The 14,547-nt window shown below is 35.4% G+C and overlaps 1 protein-coding gene across 1 annotated transcript; it reads left to right on the top strand.

Annotated features, from left to right (window-relative positions):
* Positions 1-504: 504 nt before the first annotated feature.
* On the top strand, positions 505-12,299 carry LOC139123143 (uncharacterized). Its single transcript, XM_070689170.1, has 6 exons — positions 505-784; positions 4,023-4,364; positions 5,418-5,556; positions 7,751-7,908; positions 8,653-8,773; positions 10,239-12,299. Exons 1-6 carry the CDS (start codon positions 580-582, stop codon positions 10,366-10,368), a joined length of 1,095 nt encoding a protein of 364 aa, XP_070545271.1. The 5' UTR covers positions 505-579; the 3' UTR covers positions 10,369-12,299.
* Positions 12,300-14,547: the final 2,248 nt, after the last annotated feature.

Raw genomic sequence — 14,547 nt, 5'->3', positions numbered from 1 at the left:
GGGAAAATACATACATAAATGTTTTAAACTCAGACAAGACAAAATGAAAAAACTATTTATGAACCTGTAATATGTTGACCTCATTTATATATATATATATATATATATATATATATATATATATATATATATATATATATATATATATATACACTCTTTCATTGTTGTTTTTTGCAAAATCTTTATTGTACTTTATGATCAAGATCCCAACTGGGCTACGATTTCAATAAAGGCTTACTTTACTTTACTTTATAATGAATTGTCAAAGTAATAACTTTATCGTATGATATCAAAAGATGTTAGGCCTAACAAGTTTGAAACCTTTCATAATTTCACCAGAAATACGGGTCACAACTTAAAATGCCAATAAGCTTATGGCCCGCTAGTTCTCAATTGCGTAAACCACTGTCCGGACTGTGTAAACCAATCAACGCGGCGCTTCATCGCCCTTCAGAAATGATTGTTTGTTTTTAGTGTCCCTAATTTTAGACATCTCGCAGCGGCAGAGGTCAACAAACTATCAACAGTATATCACCCATCGCATCGCGGCGCAGGATTGCCGAGTAAGTCAGAGAAGAGATGATCCGTAATAAATCGGCAGACTCCATCTCCTGCCGTGACAAAGGAATGCAGGAAAGTGATGATGATGAGGGAGGCAGTGGAATTTTCCTCCGCAGTTTTTTACAGAGAATGGTAAAATGGGAATCGAGAGGAAAACCAGCACATATTATGGGAGTGATTCTGGCTACAGCAACTCTCTTCATTTTGGGCACCGCGATGAGAGGTAATGTGCATTGTATAATTTAATTAAATTTATTTTATTAATAGGTACAATTTCTTGTTTTGACGTCATTCCTCAGGTGGTCGGAGTGTTTTAATACCCGAAAATGTGCCCTCACCATCAAGCCGTAGCAGTAGTGCTTGATGTCTGATGTACGAATCATGATTTCGATTTGTCGGTGAACTGGTGACAGCCATTTTGTTAAAACAAATTCCCCAAAGCAACGTTTGTTTTATTCTAATCTTTAATTCACAAAGCTAAATCTCATTGTTGCATGTATGTGGATGTTACGTACTTGTCCGAGCGACGTACGTTTGGCTACATGCACGAACGATCTGGATGGAGCCCGAAACCTTTTTCATACCTTTTTTTATTTTTTGTATTAAACTTGAAGGCTTATGATTCTTGTGACGTTCTAGCTTCTACGGCTTCCGTGAAAGCAGACCAAATCTAAAACATTTGCTGCTTACTCTGACAGGGATCGTGCGTATGTCGGCGGTTGATGCTCGGAAGCTTTTACATACAAGCGAATGTGCCTCCTTTTCAATCAGAACCTTTAGTGAGATTCCGCTCGTTCGGAAGAAATCATTGTGTCTCTCGCAAGTTCGTTCACCTTTGTAAGACAAAACGAGGAAAGTTGGATGACCCCGGCCCGCTATACACACAGCGCTAGCGCTGGCCCGTTCGATTCTGTTGTCGATCCCTCCCTCCACAAAGGGAACGTCTTTTGTCGCAGTCTCCTTCGAACTCGATGCTTGACGGGAATGACAAAACACAGCTGAAAAATCCTGGATTTTCAGCACTTTTCTTGGTCGGGTTGAAGACCTCTCCTCTGTTGGTTTTGGTGTAAACCGACGAGAGGTCGCCTAAACTAGGGTACGTGCCATAAAACCCAGGTTAAATTACAAGCCTTCAGTTCAGGTATTTTTTGCACAAGAGGTGCCCAAAAGACAACTCATTGAAATTTCTAAGGTTTCGAATATTCGCATAATTTAGACATTGGATTAATTATTATATTGATGGATATATCGCAAAGTTCGTTTACGCTGGGAAAGTTCGTTAACCGTCAGTCCCACTACGGGTATTTACAGCCTATCAACGAAAATTGCCAATGAAACGAGCATGAAACTCCAGGTCTATGAACAAGCAAATAAAAAACGTTGTACATTTATTTCAATCTTCACGCAGGAAATCCCGCATTTGCCCATGCAGCTACACTCAGTATTTTGAACTTCCAATATTACAAACAAATGATATCCTGAATCTAAACGTTAGCACTCTTGCTTGCGTGCATACAGTATTACCGTAAAAGAGGCGAAATGACTCAACATCATCAGCCCAGAGTTTGTCCGTAGGAAGGTTCAGAGAGTTTTGAGGTACCGAAACCACAGGTGCCTGGAGTGCCCAGTGTAGTACATACATGGAGAGAAGCTATGTATATAGTACACTGGCAACTCCAGGCACCTGTGGCTGTGCAGATACTACAGACTGGTTCTAGGCGACAACAATATGTAGACTGATACAACCTGCATGCATGATCGAGCATTATACAGGACCGGCTAGCCAGTAGAAGCTAGAATTAAATTCAAAATCTTGTTGACGACCTTTAAAATAGTTCATCGTGCTGCTCCACTTTATCTCATGGATCTGATCGAGATATACACCCCTACACCAGAGATCTCAGATCGAGTAATTCGTTACGCTTAGTGCCACCGCGTGGAATGTTCAACAAGGCATATGGGCAGAGAGCTTTCTCTGTCTGCGCACCTTCTCTATGGAACTCATTGCCTCCTGATATTCGTAATGCCAGCTCCGTTGACTGTTTTAAGCGCGTTTTAAAGACTCACCTTTTTGCAAAGCACTATTACTAATGTTTTGGAAAGTCACCATTTTACCGGAACCGCTGATGCTTGATTTATTTTACGTTTTCTGCTACTTACTCTGTATAATTTTAATAATGTTTTTTGTATTTTGACTGTTTTTACTCTGCAGAAATTTTCATCATTTTTAACCATTTATGTTTTTAGCCTATTTTGATTGTTTTAACATTTTAGTTTGTCATGCTTTGCTGGTGTTTTATCAATTTTAAATGTGTAAAGCGCACTGAGACGTATGTGTAGTGCGCTTTAAAGAAATAAATATTACTATTATTATTATTATAGATGAAAACTGTTGAAGATATCAATAACAGTGACACACACACACACCAACAGGAATTATCTACAACAAATACATGTATTCAGTTGTAGACTTTGACATTGTTTTCATTTGCGTATTAATAATGATGATAAACAAAGAAATTATATAAAAATAGGTTTGATGTTCATGAAAATGACAGGCAAACCAGCTGATTACAACTTTGATAACAGAAGCTAACCCTGTGGATGCTCATTTTATGCTTTTATGTTTGAAAAATACATAAAAACATCAATACCTTATAAAAATACACAAAGCAAATGGTCAGCCACGAAAAAGAGTAAAACTCATGTTAGGCCCAAAAAAAAATTGATTTGTTTCTGGTCAGCGCGCGCATCACTTCAAAGTGTGCGCGTCAACTCTTTTTTTTCCTGTTTTTCATTTACCCCTATGGAAAAAAGGGGAAAATGTATCAAATTCCAGACATAATATAAAAAAAATTGAAAAAAAAATCGCATCACGGCATCATTTTTGCCACATGTCAATGACCAGAAACAAACCTATTATTTTTTTTGGCCTTAGTATAAAATGTTTCTTCAATGCCAGCACTGGAAAGAGTCAGTGTATATCATCTTAGTGTGAAAATGTTCAAATCTCAAGTTCTATAGATAAAATTTAAAGCACATTTATGCATTAGCTCACCAAAAGTTAATACAGAGAACAAAGCAAACATAGTACTTGCACTACAATGTCAAAACAAATTGAAAAGTTTTCCAAAACAATTGTTATACCACAATGACTTTTTCAAATGAGCTTTTTATAAAAATAGACCAAAGGTGACAGCAATAAAGATAAGAACTAAATGATTGGAAGGAGGCTAATCTTCACTTGGGTAGAACAACAAACTAACTTTTCAGAATTTTCCTGTATTGTAAAAAAGGCCAGTGGCCTATATTACCAAATAAAATATTTTTATTGTTATGTAAAGAGAGAGAAGAGAGTATTTCTGTACTTACCGTGTAGTAATTTTTATACCATATATGTACTGTGTTGATAAGTGACTCTTAATGTTTTATCCTGCCTCTCTTGCTTGTATATTTTGCAGGTGATTGGGTTTTGGTTTTAATTCTTGCATTTAAAGCATGGAATTCCAGCCACATTCCGGAATTAGATGATATCCAGGAAAATGACACAGTAAAATTGGAACCAATTCATGAAGAACCACAACTCATGGAAGGTGTATATTTTTATGTTGGCATATCTCTAGTTATATCTTTCTTGACATACTATGGCATGGCCTGGGGTCTGCAGTATTATTACTACATAGCAAGAAGAGACAGATCACATGAATGGAAATGCCAGCCTGGAAAATTTCTCACCAAAGAAAATGAACGACATGAAATATTGCTTGGAAGCATTAACATGGCTTTTGGAGCAACTGTATCTGGTAATTACTTACAACTTATTCTTTCATTTTAATTTCAATGTTTCAAAAATTTCTCTCAACAAAACCAAATATTTAAACCAATATGCCTGTTGGTGCAATAATGAGTTACAATGTCTGTTCTCTTGAAATAACGCAATTTGAAAATATTTTTCAAAATATTTTTAAATAAAAAAATGCTTTGTAATGATTTGATAATAGAAAATTACCAAAGTATTATACTATTTAGAATATGTTTATTCTGTACAAATTGAAAACATATCTGGTCAGTATCTATCTAAAATAATGTGGAGACAGTGGCTTAAATTTATTCAAACTGCTTTAAAGAAACGTTAGGGTGTGTTTGCTCACATTTTGTATATGTATCATGGTATACCAAAGAGAGCTTATATTGTAAGTTTGTGGCATCTGTATGTTTGTATGTATGGACCAGGAATGTATGTATGTCCATCCACATCAAAAACTACACATATCGGTTTCCAGGTGCACCCAGGGGTGGAGATGTGAATTTGTTCAAATGAATATGTTAGTGTAAAAAATATGCAAATGGGGTAAAAAGAAAGCAAACTCCTGCAAATTACTAGAGTTCCTTAATCACAAGCAAGATTTGGTTGAAACTTGGTATACCAGTACAGGTTCCTTAGATAACTTTAGTAAGATTTGTTCAAATTGTGAAGAAATTTACATATTTTGGGCAATTTTTTGCGTTTTTGGTCAAAAAATCATTTTCTCAGAATTCTGATAACCTTGAAATGTGGTATGCATGTACCCAGAGTCAACCTTAGTTGAGTGTCTTCAAATTGTGGTGAAATTTTCATATTTGTATTTTTGGGCAATTTTTCCCATTTTTAGTCAGAAAATCATTTTCTCTGAAATCACCGATTTCTGAATAGTCCGATTGCTTTGAAACTTGATATGTATGTTCCCAGGGGTAAACTTAGTTAAGTATACTCACTCTTGCCTGCCACATCGAACCAAATGTGAGCCAAGTGTTATTGACGCTATGTTTCAAAAAGCTAATTCTATTTTCTACGGGACATTGTACCTTTATTTCAGGTATTCTAGCCTGTTACATAGTGAATGGTGGCTATACAACACTGTATTACAAAGTATCAGACTACGGCTTGGCTTATTTCTGTTTCTCAATTCCTGCTGTCTTCATGTTTGTTGATGCAGTATCCTTCTACTTCCACATGTAAGTATAAAGGACATTGTTAACTTTGCTGTCAGAGATGCAGAGCATATCAGAGGTTGATTATCTGTCAATATCTGTCTCTTGTCACCTATGCTCAGCGAACTTTGCACTTGTTCTCTAAAACCCATGCACAGTTCAAAAGTATTTGATTTACAGGACACACTGGATGACTCCATGAACTTTTTAGTCCCCACGGACACCGTCCAGGGAGGCTTATAGGTTTGGTCATGTCCGTGCGTGTGTCCGTGTGTGTGTGCGTCTGTGCGTCCGTCCGTCCGTCTGTTCACGCAGATATCTCAGACATGCCCTAGTCAATTTCTTTCAAACTTTGCACAAGGATAGTACCCTACCCCATACAGATGCATGTCAATTTGTTTCACAATGCGATCAAATGTTGGCCTTGTTAGAGGACTTTTTAGTTTACATCTCCATAGACTCCCATGTATAAGTCAATTCTCCATAGACTCCCATGTATAAGGCCAGGAAAAATAAAAATTTAGTTTCTCATCATATTCATGTTGCAAAAAGGATGCAGTGACACAGTTTTTAGTCCCCGCGGATGAAGTCCAGGGGGCTTATAGATTGGGTCATGTCCGTCCGTTCGTCCATCCATGAGGCCATCCGTTAACACAGATATCTCAGATATTTTGACAAAATGTCACGTGACCTTGGTGACCTTTGACCTCAAATATACATATTTGTCCATAACTCAGTAACCACAAGGGCTACACCCTTCATATATGGTATGATGGGACACCTTATGACGCCAGATATTGTCCCTCATTAATTATGTACATATCTAATTTTGATCCAGCCAATAGAGCTGGAAGTCTGATTTTTGGTATATAGGGATAACTTAGTAATAGAATTTTTTTGACAAAATGTCACATGACCTCGGTGATCTTTGACCTCAAATATACATATTTGTCCATAACTCACTAACCACAAGTGCTACACCCTTCACATATGGTATGATGGGACACCTTATGACGCCACATATTGTACCTAATTAATTATGTGCATATCTAATTTTGAGCAAGCCAATAGAGCTAGAAGTCTGATTTTTGGTATATATACTACACCTCATAATTATGCACATATCTAATTCTGAGCAAGCCAATAGAGCTGGATGTCTGATTTTTGGTATATTTTGGTATAACTATAGGATAGAAATTTTTTGACAAAACGTCATGTGACTTTAATGACCTTTTACCTAAAATATACGTTTATGGCAATAAATAAGTAACCACAAGTGCTATGTCCTTTATATTTAGTAGGATGGGAGACCTTATGACAACACACGTTTTACCTCATTAATTATGCACATATCTTGTTCTGGGCAAGCGAATAGAGCTAGAGGTCTGATTTTGGGCATTTAGGGATTAATTAGCAATATAATTTTTTTTTTCAAAATGTCACGTGACTTTGATGACCTTTGACCTTGATTATACATATTTATGCATAACTCAGTAACCACAAGTTCTATACCCTCCAATTTTGATAGGATATTAGACCTTAAGATGTCACATCTTGTACCTCATTTATTATGCGCATATGTATTTCTTGGCTGGCCAATACAGCTAGAGGTCTGATTTTTTTTCCCGATTTAGAACCATAACTTAGATATGCCTCATGTGTTTCAAATTGGGAACAACGACATAGACCTATGTGCCCATAGATCTCAACATATACACTCCAGTGATACTTCTTAATGACCACATTTCCCTGCCCCATCAAGACTAATACTCCTATTACAAGTGGGGACTATGTCATTGTCTATGACTTGATTCAAATGATGTTGAAAGTTGCATATTTAACTTTTGTGATCACATTGTTTAAGCCTGATACTACTGGTCTTACACCTGTGAAATTCATAGCTTCTATGAAACGCTCTTATTAAGTTGTGAAGTATAGCATACAATTTTTAATTTTTTTTTAGAATTCTTTCAGCTGGATTTTCTTCAGAAATCTTTACTCAAAACTGTTTGTTCAATAGCCATCAAATTGGTTTGTAAGTTCCTAGCCATGACCTCAGGCATGCAAACTGTGGGGATAGATTTTGAATTAATTAAACTGACATGAAATTAAGTAATTTAATAAGTTATTGGAAATGATCCACTAGACTTCATTAAGTTGACTCAACTGTTTATATCAATTTTCATGTTCACAATGTTTATATGTTTATTTCCTGCAGGGGTTTTCACCATCCAATCTGGTACAAGAGAATTCATAAGACTCACCATCGCTACAAACAACCAACTGCATTTTCTGCCACTGCAATGAATCCTATAGAATTTTTCCTTCTTCAAGCAGCAATAGTCATACCACTGTTTACTGTCCCTGTTCACCCTGGTACGTATCAGTATTTTTCACATAACTCATAGGTCATACTTCTGTCTACCTCAAGTTTTAAAAAGTTTTTAATTTCCTCGCATATCAGAAAGTAATCACCCTTAGTCTTAGAGAATGTTAACAAAAATCAGAAATTTAATGGTGTCTTGTTTATTCAGCTTTCATTACTAACAAAGAACCAGTATTTGTAACTTTTGTTATTTATTCACAAATTTTGTTCCAATGTCAACTGCATGCTGTTTCTTGTCCTATTCCCCAAAGCATTTTGAGATACACATGCAGTGATCACCTTGTCAACTCAGCCTGTACATGTGTAGACTGTATTGTTATTGTTGACAAGTGAATTCTGGTCCGGAGTACAATTCAAATGTAAACGATGACAGTGCATTCATTTTACATGTATAGACACTGTGTGATTAACATACAAAACAAAAACTCCCATCATTGAATTAGAAACACATTATGTGATCGTAGTCTATAAGCTGTTTTGTAAAATAAAGATGGCAGTACTGTCAAGATTGTTTTTGAATTTGATATAACTGTTTAACCCTTTCATCACTTTTGTTTGGCCACGGTCCCTCAGCCCAAACCCATTTGTTATAAATGTTGAGTGTGGACCAGCTCACAGGGAATGGAGTGAAGTTGAAAATTAGCCCTGGATGCTGACTTTATAGTTTATCAGAATATTCAATTTGTGTTTGTCCTTGGGATTTGTCTGATAAAATAAACTGATTTTCCTGCCAGGTGTTTTTATTGGAATACTGATGTACACATATTACTATGGAATGATAGATCACTCTGGAATCAAAATGGAGGCTCTGTGGCCATGGCAACCATCATCAATGTTCCATGACAACCATCATCAGTGAGTATGATGTTTCGAAACATCCTTAGAAAGTGTTTTATTACAGATGTTTTACTAAACATCTCTAGAAACTCTTTGTTATAGACAATGTGGTGTTTTGAAACATCCCTAGAAACTGTTATGTTACAGATAATGTTTATTTTACTAAGATACTAGTATTACTGAGACCAGCCACCATAAAAGTGACATAAGATTACATCGGTATTAATTGAAGGAATTGTGCTGTGTGTACATTTGTGTCTGTGTGTCCATCAATCTCACTGAGATACAGAGATGTAGAGAGGTGACTGATAGATAATGAGAACAGCAATGAATAAACAACGAAGAAAATGTTGCCATGACTACATCTGATTTTCTGATTTTCATCAGATTGATGTATGTGTGCGGGCCTCATATCTTCCCTCACTATTTGGTTCGAAAGATTTTTCATTGGTTGGAAATATGTTTTTTTTCAACTGAACAAGTCAATTCCAAAATTTTGCAAATATCATAAAACTGAAATGTTTCCAGTCAAATACAAACAACCAGAGATATACTTGGCAGAGGAATTTAGTAGTTTGGTGAAATAATTGTGTCAGTGGGTGCTTGGTAAAAGATCATTCAATGTCCAAAGTGCAATTTCTGCAACATTCATCAAAATTAAGGGGCTGACTTGACATTTTAGGGGGCAGAAGCAACAGCAAATTCACAAGTCCCTATACGCACTTGGGTCACCATCATATGGGTGTATTTGCTTGCTGTGTTTTGTGTGCGATTTTAAACGCGTAATTTGTGCAATTGCGCAGTAAAGAGAAAACCCTGCATATAAGTACAATCAATGAAAACAATCATCCAAATCTCAACTCAAATTGCAACTTGGTCTTGACATTATGGAAAAACTGTGTTCTTTCAAGTTTAAATACTAGGTACATAATTTCGAAGGTGTAAGATTAATATTCAAGTTGGCTAAGAAAATGTAAATAACATGGTTTTGATGAACAAAATGGATTTTCATATTTTATTTTATTTCAGTGAACAAATCTTTGGTATAGTAGTTCCTCCAGCTAGCCATGGTTTTTTGTGCAAAGCAAAGATCTTGTTTCACTTTTATCCAACTTTGATAGAATTGTTTATAGGCTGTAATTTTGAATGTCAACAATCACCATTTCTATCCATGAAAATAATTGAACAACACAGTTTTAAGGCAACACAGTCTTATGGCATTTGCCATTCCTTATACAAGTTTAAAAATGTAAAGAACAGAGTACACAAGTCAGTTTATTTTAATTTTCACATAGGTCAAAGATCAAACAAAGTGTGGTGACCCCTGAAATGTGACAATTTGACTCCCATTTTCTTATCTATGCATTGAACTGCTTTCGCCCCCATCCCTCATCTCCCCTCAAAAAAAGTCATTTTATGACTTAAAATCATAATTTGCAGGTAATGTTTATGAAGCTTCTTTATCATTTCCATTCTTTTCCAGATATTTCCACTGTAACTATGGATTCAACACACTGCTGTTTGATTGGCTCCATGGAACACTGAGACGCAAGGACAGATTTTATTCAGAAAAGATTTTTGGAGGTCGTGGTGCTGCTCTAAAAACTGAGTGATTGTCTTCATAACAATGAACTGTCTGTGACTTTGAATGGAGGAGTTTGTAAATACTTTATCAGAAATCAAAATAATGGTTGTGTGATTTTACTGTGGCAAGTTAATTTTCTCGTCACATCATTTAAGAAATAATGTTCACTTTACACTACCTGCACAGTGCAGAGTTCATTTTAAGTGTCCTTCAAATATGTCATTGAGGGAGATAAAGCTAAATTTGTCATGTCTGTCTCTCTTTGATTTGTTAAGCCAAGAAGAAAATGTTTATGCAAATATCTATTTACCGGTACACAATGCTTGATGAACACCACGAATTTGCATACAACATTACTTGATAGACCTCTGATGTACATTGCAGGACTGTATTACAAAACACTTGACCATATTTGGTAAATGGCATGTGTTTGTTTCCCTCAGCCTACACAGGCCTGGATACAGATTGTTTTGAGGTAACTTTTGGACCATAATTGGTTGACGCATGATTTATATGTTTTTTTGCCCTTGAGCTCAAAACAGTCTTTCCTACAACATACAGCCTGAGTAAAACAGACAGTTTTTTGAGTGACTCAAGCCTTCATGGAGACAAATGTATGCCATTATTATCATCACTGGATCAGTGTTTGCTGGGGCTTGGCTATATAGGTAAATGATTTGCAAATCCCTGTAACGTACATTTCTGTTGTCCTCTTGTAGGACTGCATTGATATACTTTACCAAAAAGAACTCTACAAACAAGAGCAGAGAATCCTGGTAAAATTTATTTGGTGACCAATCTCAGATTTTCCTGACAGAGGGATCTATATTAGCCATGTTCTGTACACTAGTCACTCAGATTTTCCTGAGTACAAATAAGTTAAACTGATCAGACACAATTTAGATTAGAAAGTAAAAATCTTTAATGCTCAGCTAACCAAGTAATATCGTACAATTAACATGTTGAAGATATCCTCAACTGTTTAAGTTTTATGAAGAAGTCACATTAAGATGAAGGAATAACATTAATGTCTCTGGTAAATGACGTCAGGTTGATCAGCAAATTAATATTTGTGGATGAGTGTTAGTGTCTCCATTGTACAATATTCATGTGACGTATTCAACTCTGAGGCTGGTCCTTGAGTTAATTTCTGTCCAAAAAGGTTGAGCCAATCTTTGTTTGGCATCCATGCAAAATTCCAAAAGGTAGGCAGGTGAGCTTAAAAACACCCATAAATCTTGACACAAAATGAATTTTTACTTCAGACAACTTTCTCTTACAAGATGTACTTTCCTTTAAATCTAACTATTATAAAAAGTGTGGCAGTTTTGTCACCCCATGGATCAATGATTAAAATGTACTGCTGTAAGAAAATATCTTGTCACAATTTTAAAAGCCCTGACTTCATTTTGTGACAGAACATCACCAGCAATGGCAAATTATGCAAGCGTGTTTTTTTTTCTGAAAACTGCAAACCTAAAAATGCATACGCAAAACAAAGAATTTACATTGTACTTATGCTGGCCTTAATTGTGCTGTCACCTGATAGAAGCTAGAGATATTAATGTCGATAGAGGTTCAGAGCAATAACAACTTTGAAAAGAAAGAAAAATAGATATAAATTCAATCAGAGATTGAAATCTTCCTTTTCCTGAGAAATTTTCTAATTCACGTGGAAATTTTTAAATATTTTGTATAATTAGAAGCAGATACATATCAATAAACGCAAAGATGTATAATCTAAAGAAAATTGTATCTTAAAATATCGTACACTTTATGAAAAAAAGGAAAGAATATAACTATGGAGATACTGATTCCTGGAGATGCAATATACGTGTGACTTTGTCTTGCTATGTTTTTACAAGTTTTCCATCAATATCTGTGTAATGCTCTTACTTATAATGTTACTTGCAATGCAATTCACATGGAATAAAAAAATCAACATAGTTTCATTAGGAACATTATCAGTAGATTTTGTCCAGTCAATGCTGGAGGTAAAAAAAACTAACATCACAATGCGTGGTATTTGTAGTGTTGAGAGTATCTCAGGGGGCTAGACAGCTCTTTGAGGGAAATCCTAATCAAAATGTTAGATCTGAAATATTTGCACGATGGCATATCAATGAACCTTTCATTTTACATTATGTTTTGTATTACCGAGGACAAAATCTTCCAGCCATGCTTGGCATGCACATTGGAATGTGATGTACATAATTTATCATGGTTCAAGTTCAACATCTTATCCTATAATGATGTAATGCTAATTGTCAACGTGCAATTTCTTATCCTGCTATCCTACTGTAAAGTTATATCTGTGGAATTGACCATTGATGTGTTTTCCTTTTGTCAACAGAACTTTCAATCAAATTTTACAAGTGATTAAAACGTCAGTATGTACATAGGCAGCAATGGTTTGAACTGCAAAATCTTCATCTTCACAAATTGAATTTCATCAAATTAACATGATTGTTGTGCATTAAACTGTTCACCCATTGCCTTGTATACATGCAGGTCTACACCCACCCTTAGTAAAAGTGGGTTTTAACAAAACCAGAGTATCAACTGCAATGCTGAGAAATCACCTCCCAATGCCCAGATATTGAAGAAAAATCCAGGTTTAATCCGTGGAAGTAGATACTCAGAGGAAAATGACCATTGGTTCAATTCAGAATGATAATGCCAGTAAAAAATTCCTCAATCATAGATGAATACCAACAAAGAAACTGACCAAGACAGACACCACCTGCACTACAGTGAACTCACCTGATATCGACTATACTGCAACTAAATGTGACAGCGCCCTCAAATGGTCACAGCAAAACAAATGTACATTATGAATTGAGAACATCAGTATATAGTAAGGTACAGGTGTCCCTCAACACAAATTGGAGATATCAATAACATGAATTCCTATAACTGGCAGACCCTTTGTGGGACCTAGATATCTGACTGGAAGAAGAATTGCAGTGAGTAAAAATATCAGAAACAGCTGGAGTCTCTTATCAAGTTGTATGGGTATGCTAGGTGACCAAATGGGTCACTTTTTAAGGAAAAAATCCTAAATGTGGGTCAATAACACAGGAAATGTCCTAATACTTAAAGAAAACCTTCAATGCAATAGAATAACGGTAAATAACCTGAAAATATTCTCCAGACTTTTTAACTAAAAAACTGTTACTAAGCATTGGGTCAATATTTGGAGTAAATGTTTATAACTAGGGTTGCACAACCAATGAAGTAAATCCTCATTTCCTCGAGTGAGTTACAAACAAGATTCAATTTTCAACTCCAGCAAATCAATAGTCTTATCCCTAGATGAAGTATTTTTGCCTTCAGAGATTTTTGGCCTTCACCCAAAGTGAGTGTGGACGAAGGCCGAAAGTGAAGTATAGGGTCTAGGCTAGCAAATCAATAAAATGTAACCTGCAATCTTTGATTGACAAATATAATTTAGAAATGAAGAATTCAGAAAGAGTTAAGCAGAACTGTCAAAAAAAAACAACTTTAAAGTAAGAGTTGAATCACAATGTTTCATTTTACTAAGGCAGGAATATACACCTAGTACCTACACCAAATAATGCAAAGTGGTTGAAAAATGGCCCTAGTCTTGGAACATACATAATAATTTCAAAATGAGAATATCAATGGTAATTTCAAAATGACAATATCAATTGTAACAGACTGGTTCATGTACACTTTAATGAGTTCACATCATGCTTTGGAAAAATCTTCCATATGATGGCATATTGATTGTTAAATCAATGTCAAGAAATGTTTTTTGGCATCAGTTTCAAACTAAATTTTTACTTTGTATTTATTTATTTCTAAATAACATCTCCTATGCCATTGGTAGAAAATGACGTCATTTACGGATGTGTCTGGTTGAGATGGCCAATTCACTCACCCTTTTATGTAATGAACTATTGATTTTCTGAAAATGGACAAGAGGGTATGATGACATCTTTACACTGACTCAGCGGAAATCATTTGTAGTTAAAATTGGTATGGATTTTTCAGTTCTACTTTGTCTCAACTTGATGAAAGCATGTTTTATGATTCCATTCAACAATTACATACAACATCTGAGTAATAGTTGATCATTAATTCACTTTAATGGAATTTTACCAGCCTAGGAAGGACAACTATATATTCAAGTATCTATGAAGATTACATCAAACAATCACATGTTGAAATGAATACATTTGAT

This window comes from Ptychodera flava, chromosome 22, assembly GCF_041260155.1.
Source record: "Ptychodera flava strain L36383 chromosome 22, AS_Pfla_20210202, whole genome shotgun sequence".
Taxonomy (NCBI): Eukaryota; Metazoa; Hemichordata; class Enteropneusta; family Ptychoderidae; genus Ptychodera; species Ptychodera flava.
The sequence above is the reverse complement of the archived record's forward strand: the minus strand, read 5'-3'. Positions and strand labels throughout refer to the sequence as shown.

Bases quoted from the DNA above. Each gene is read 5' to 3' on its own strand.
- LOC139123143 (XM_070689170.1), top strand. From the start codon at position 580: ATGATCCGTAATAAATCGGCAGACTCCATCTCCTGCCGTGACAAAGGA. The intron at 5,557-7,750 runs GTAAGTATAAAG...TATTTCCTGCAG, and splicing joins GTATCCTTCTACTTCCACAT to GGGTTTTCACCATCCAATCT. The intron at 8,774-10,238 runs GTGAGTATGATG...ATTCTTTTCCAG, and splicing joins TTCCATGACAACCATCATCA to ATATTTCCACTGTAACTATG.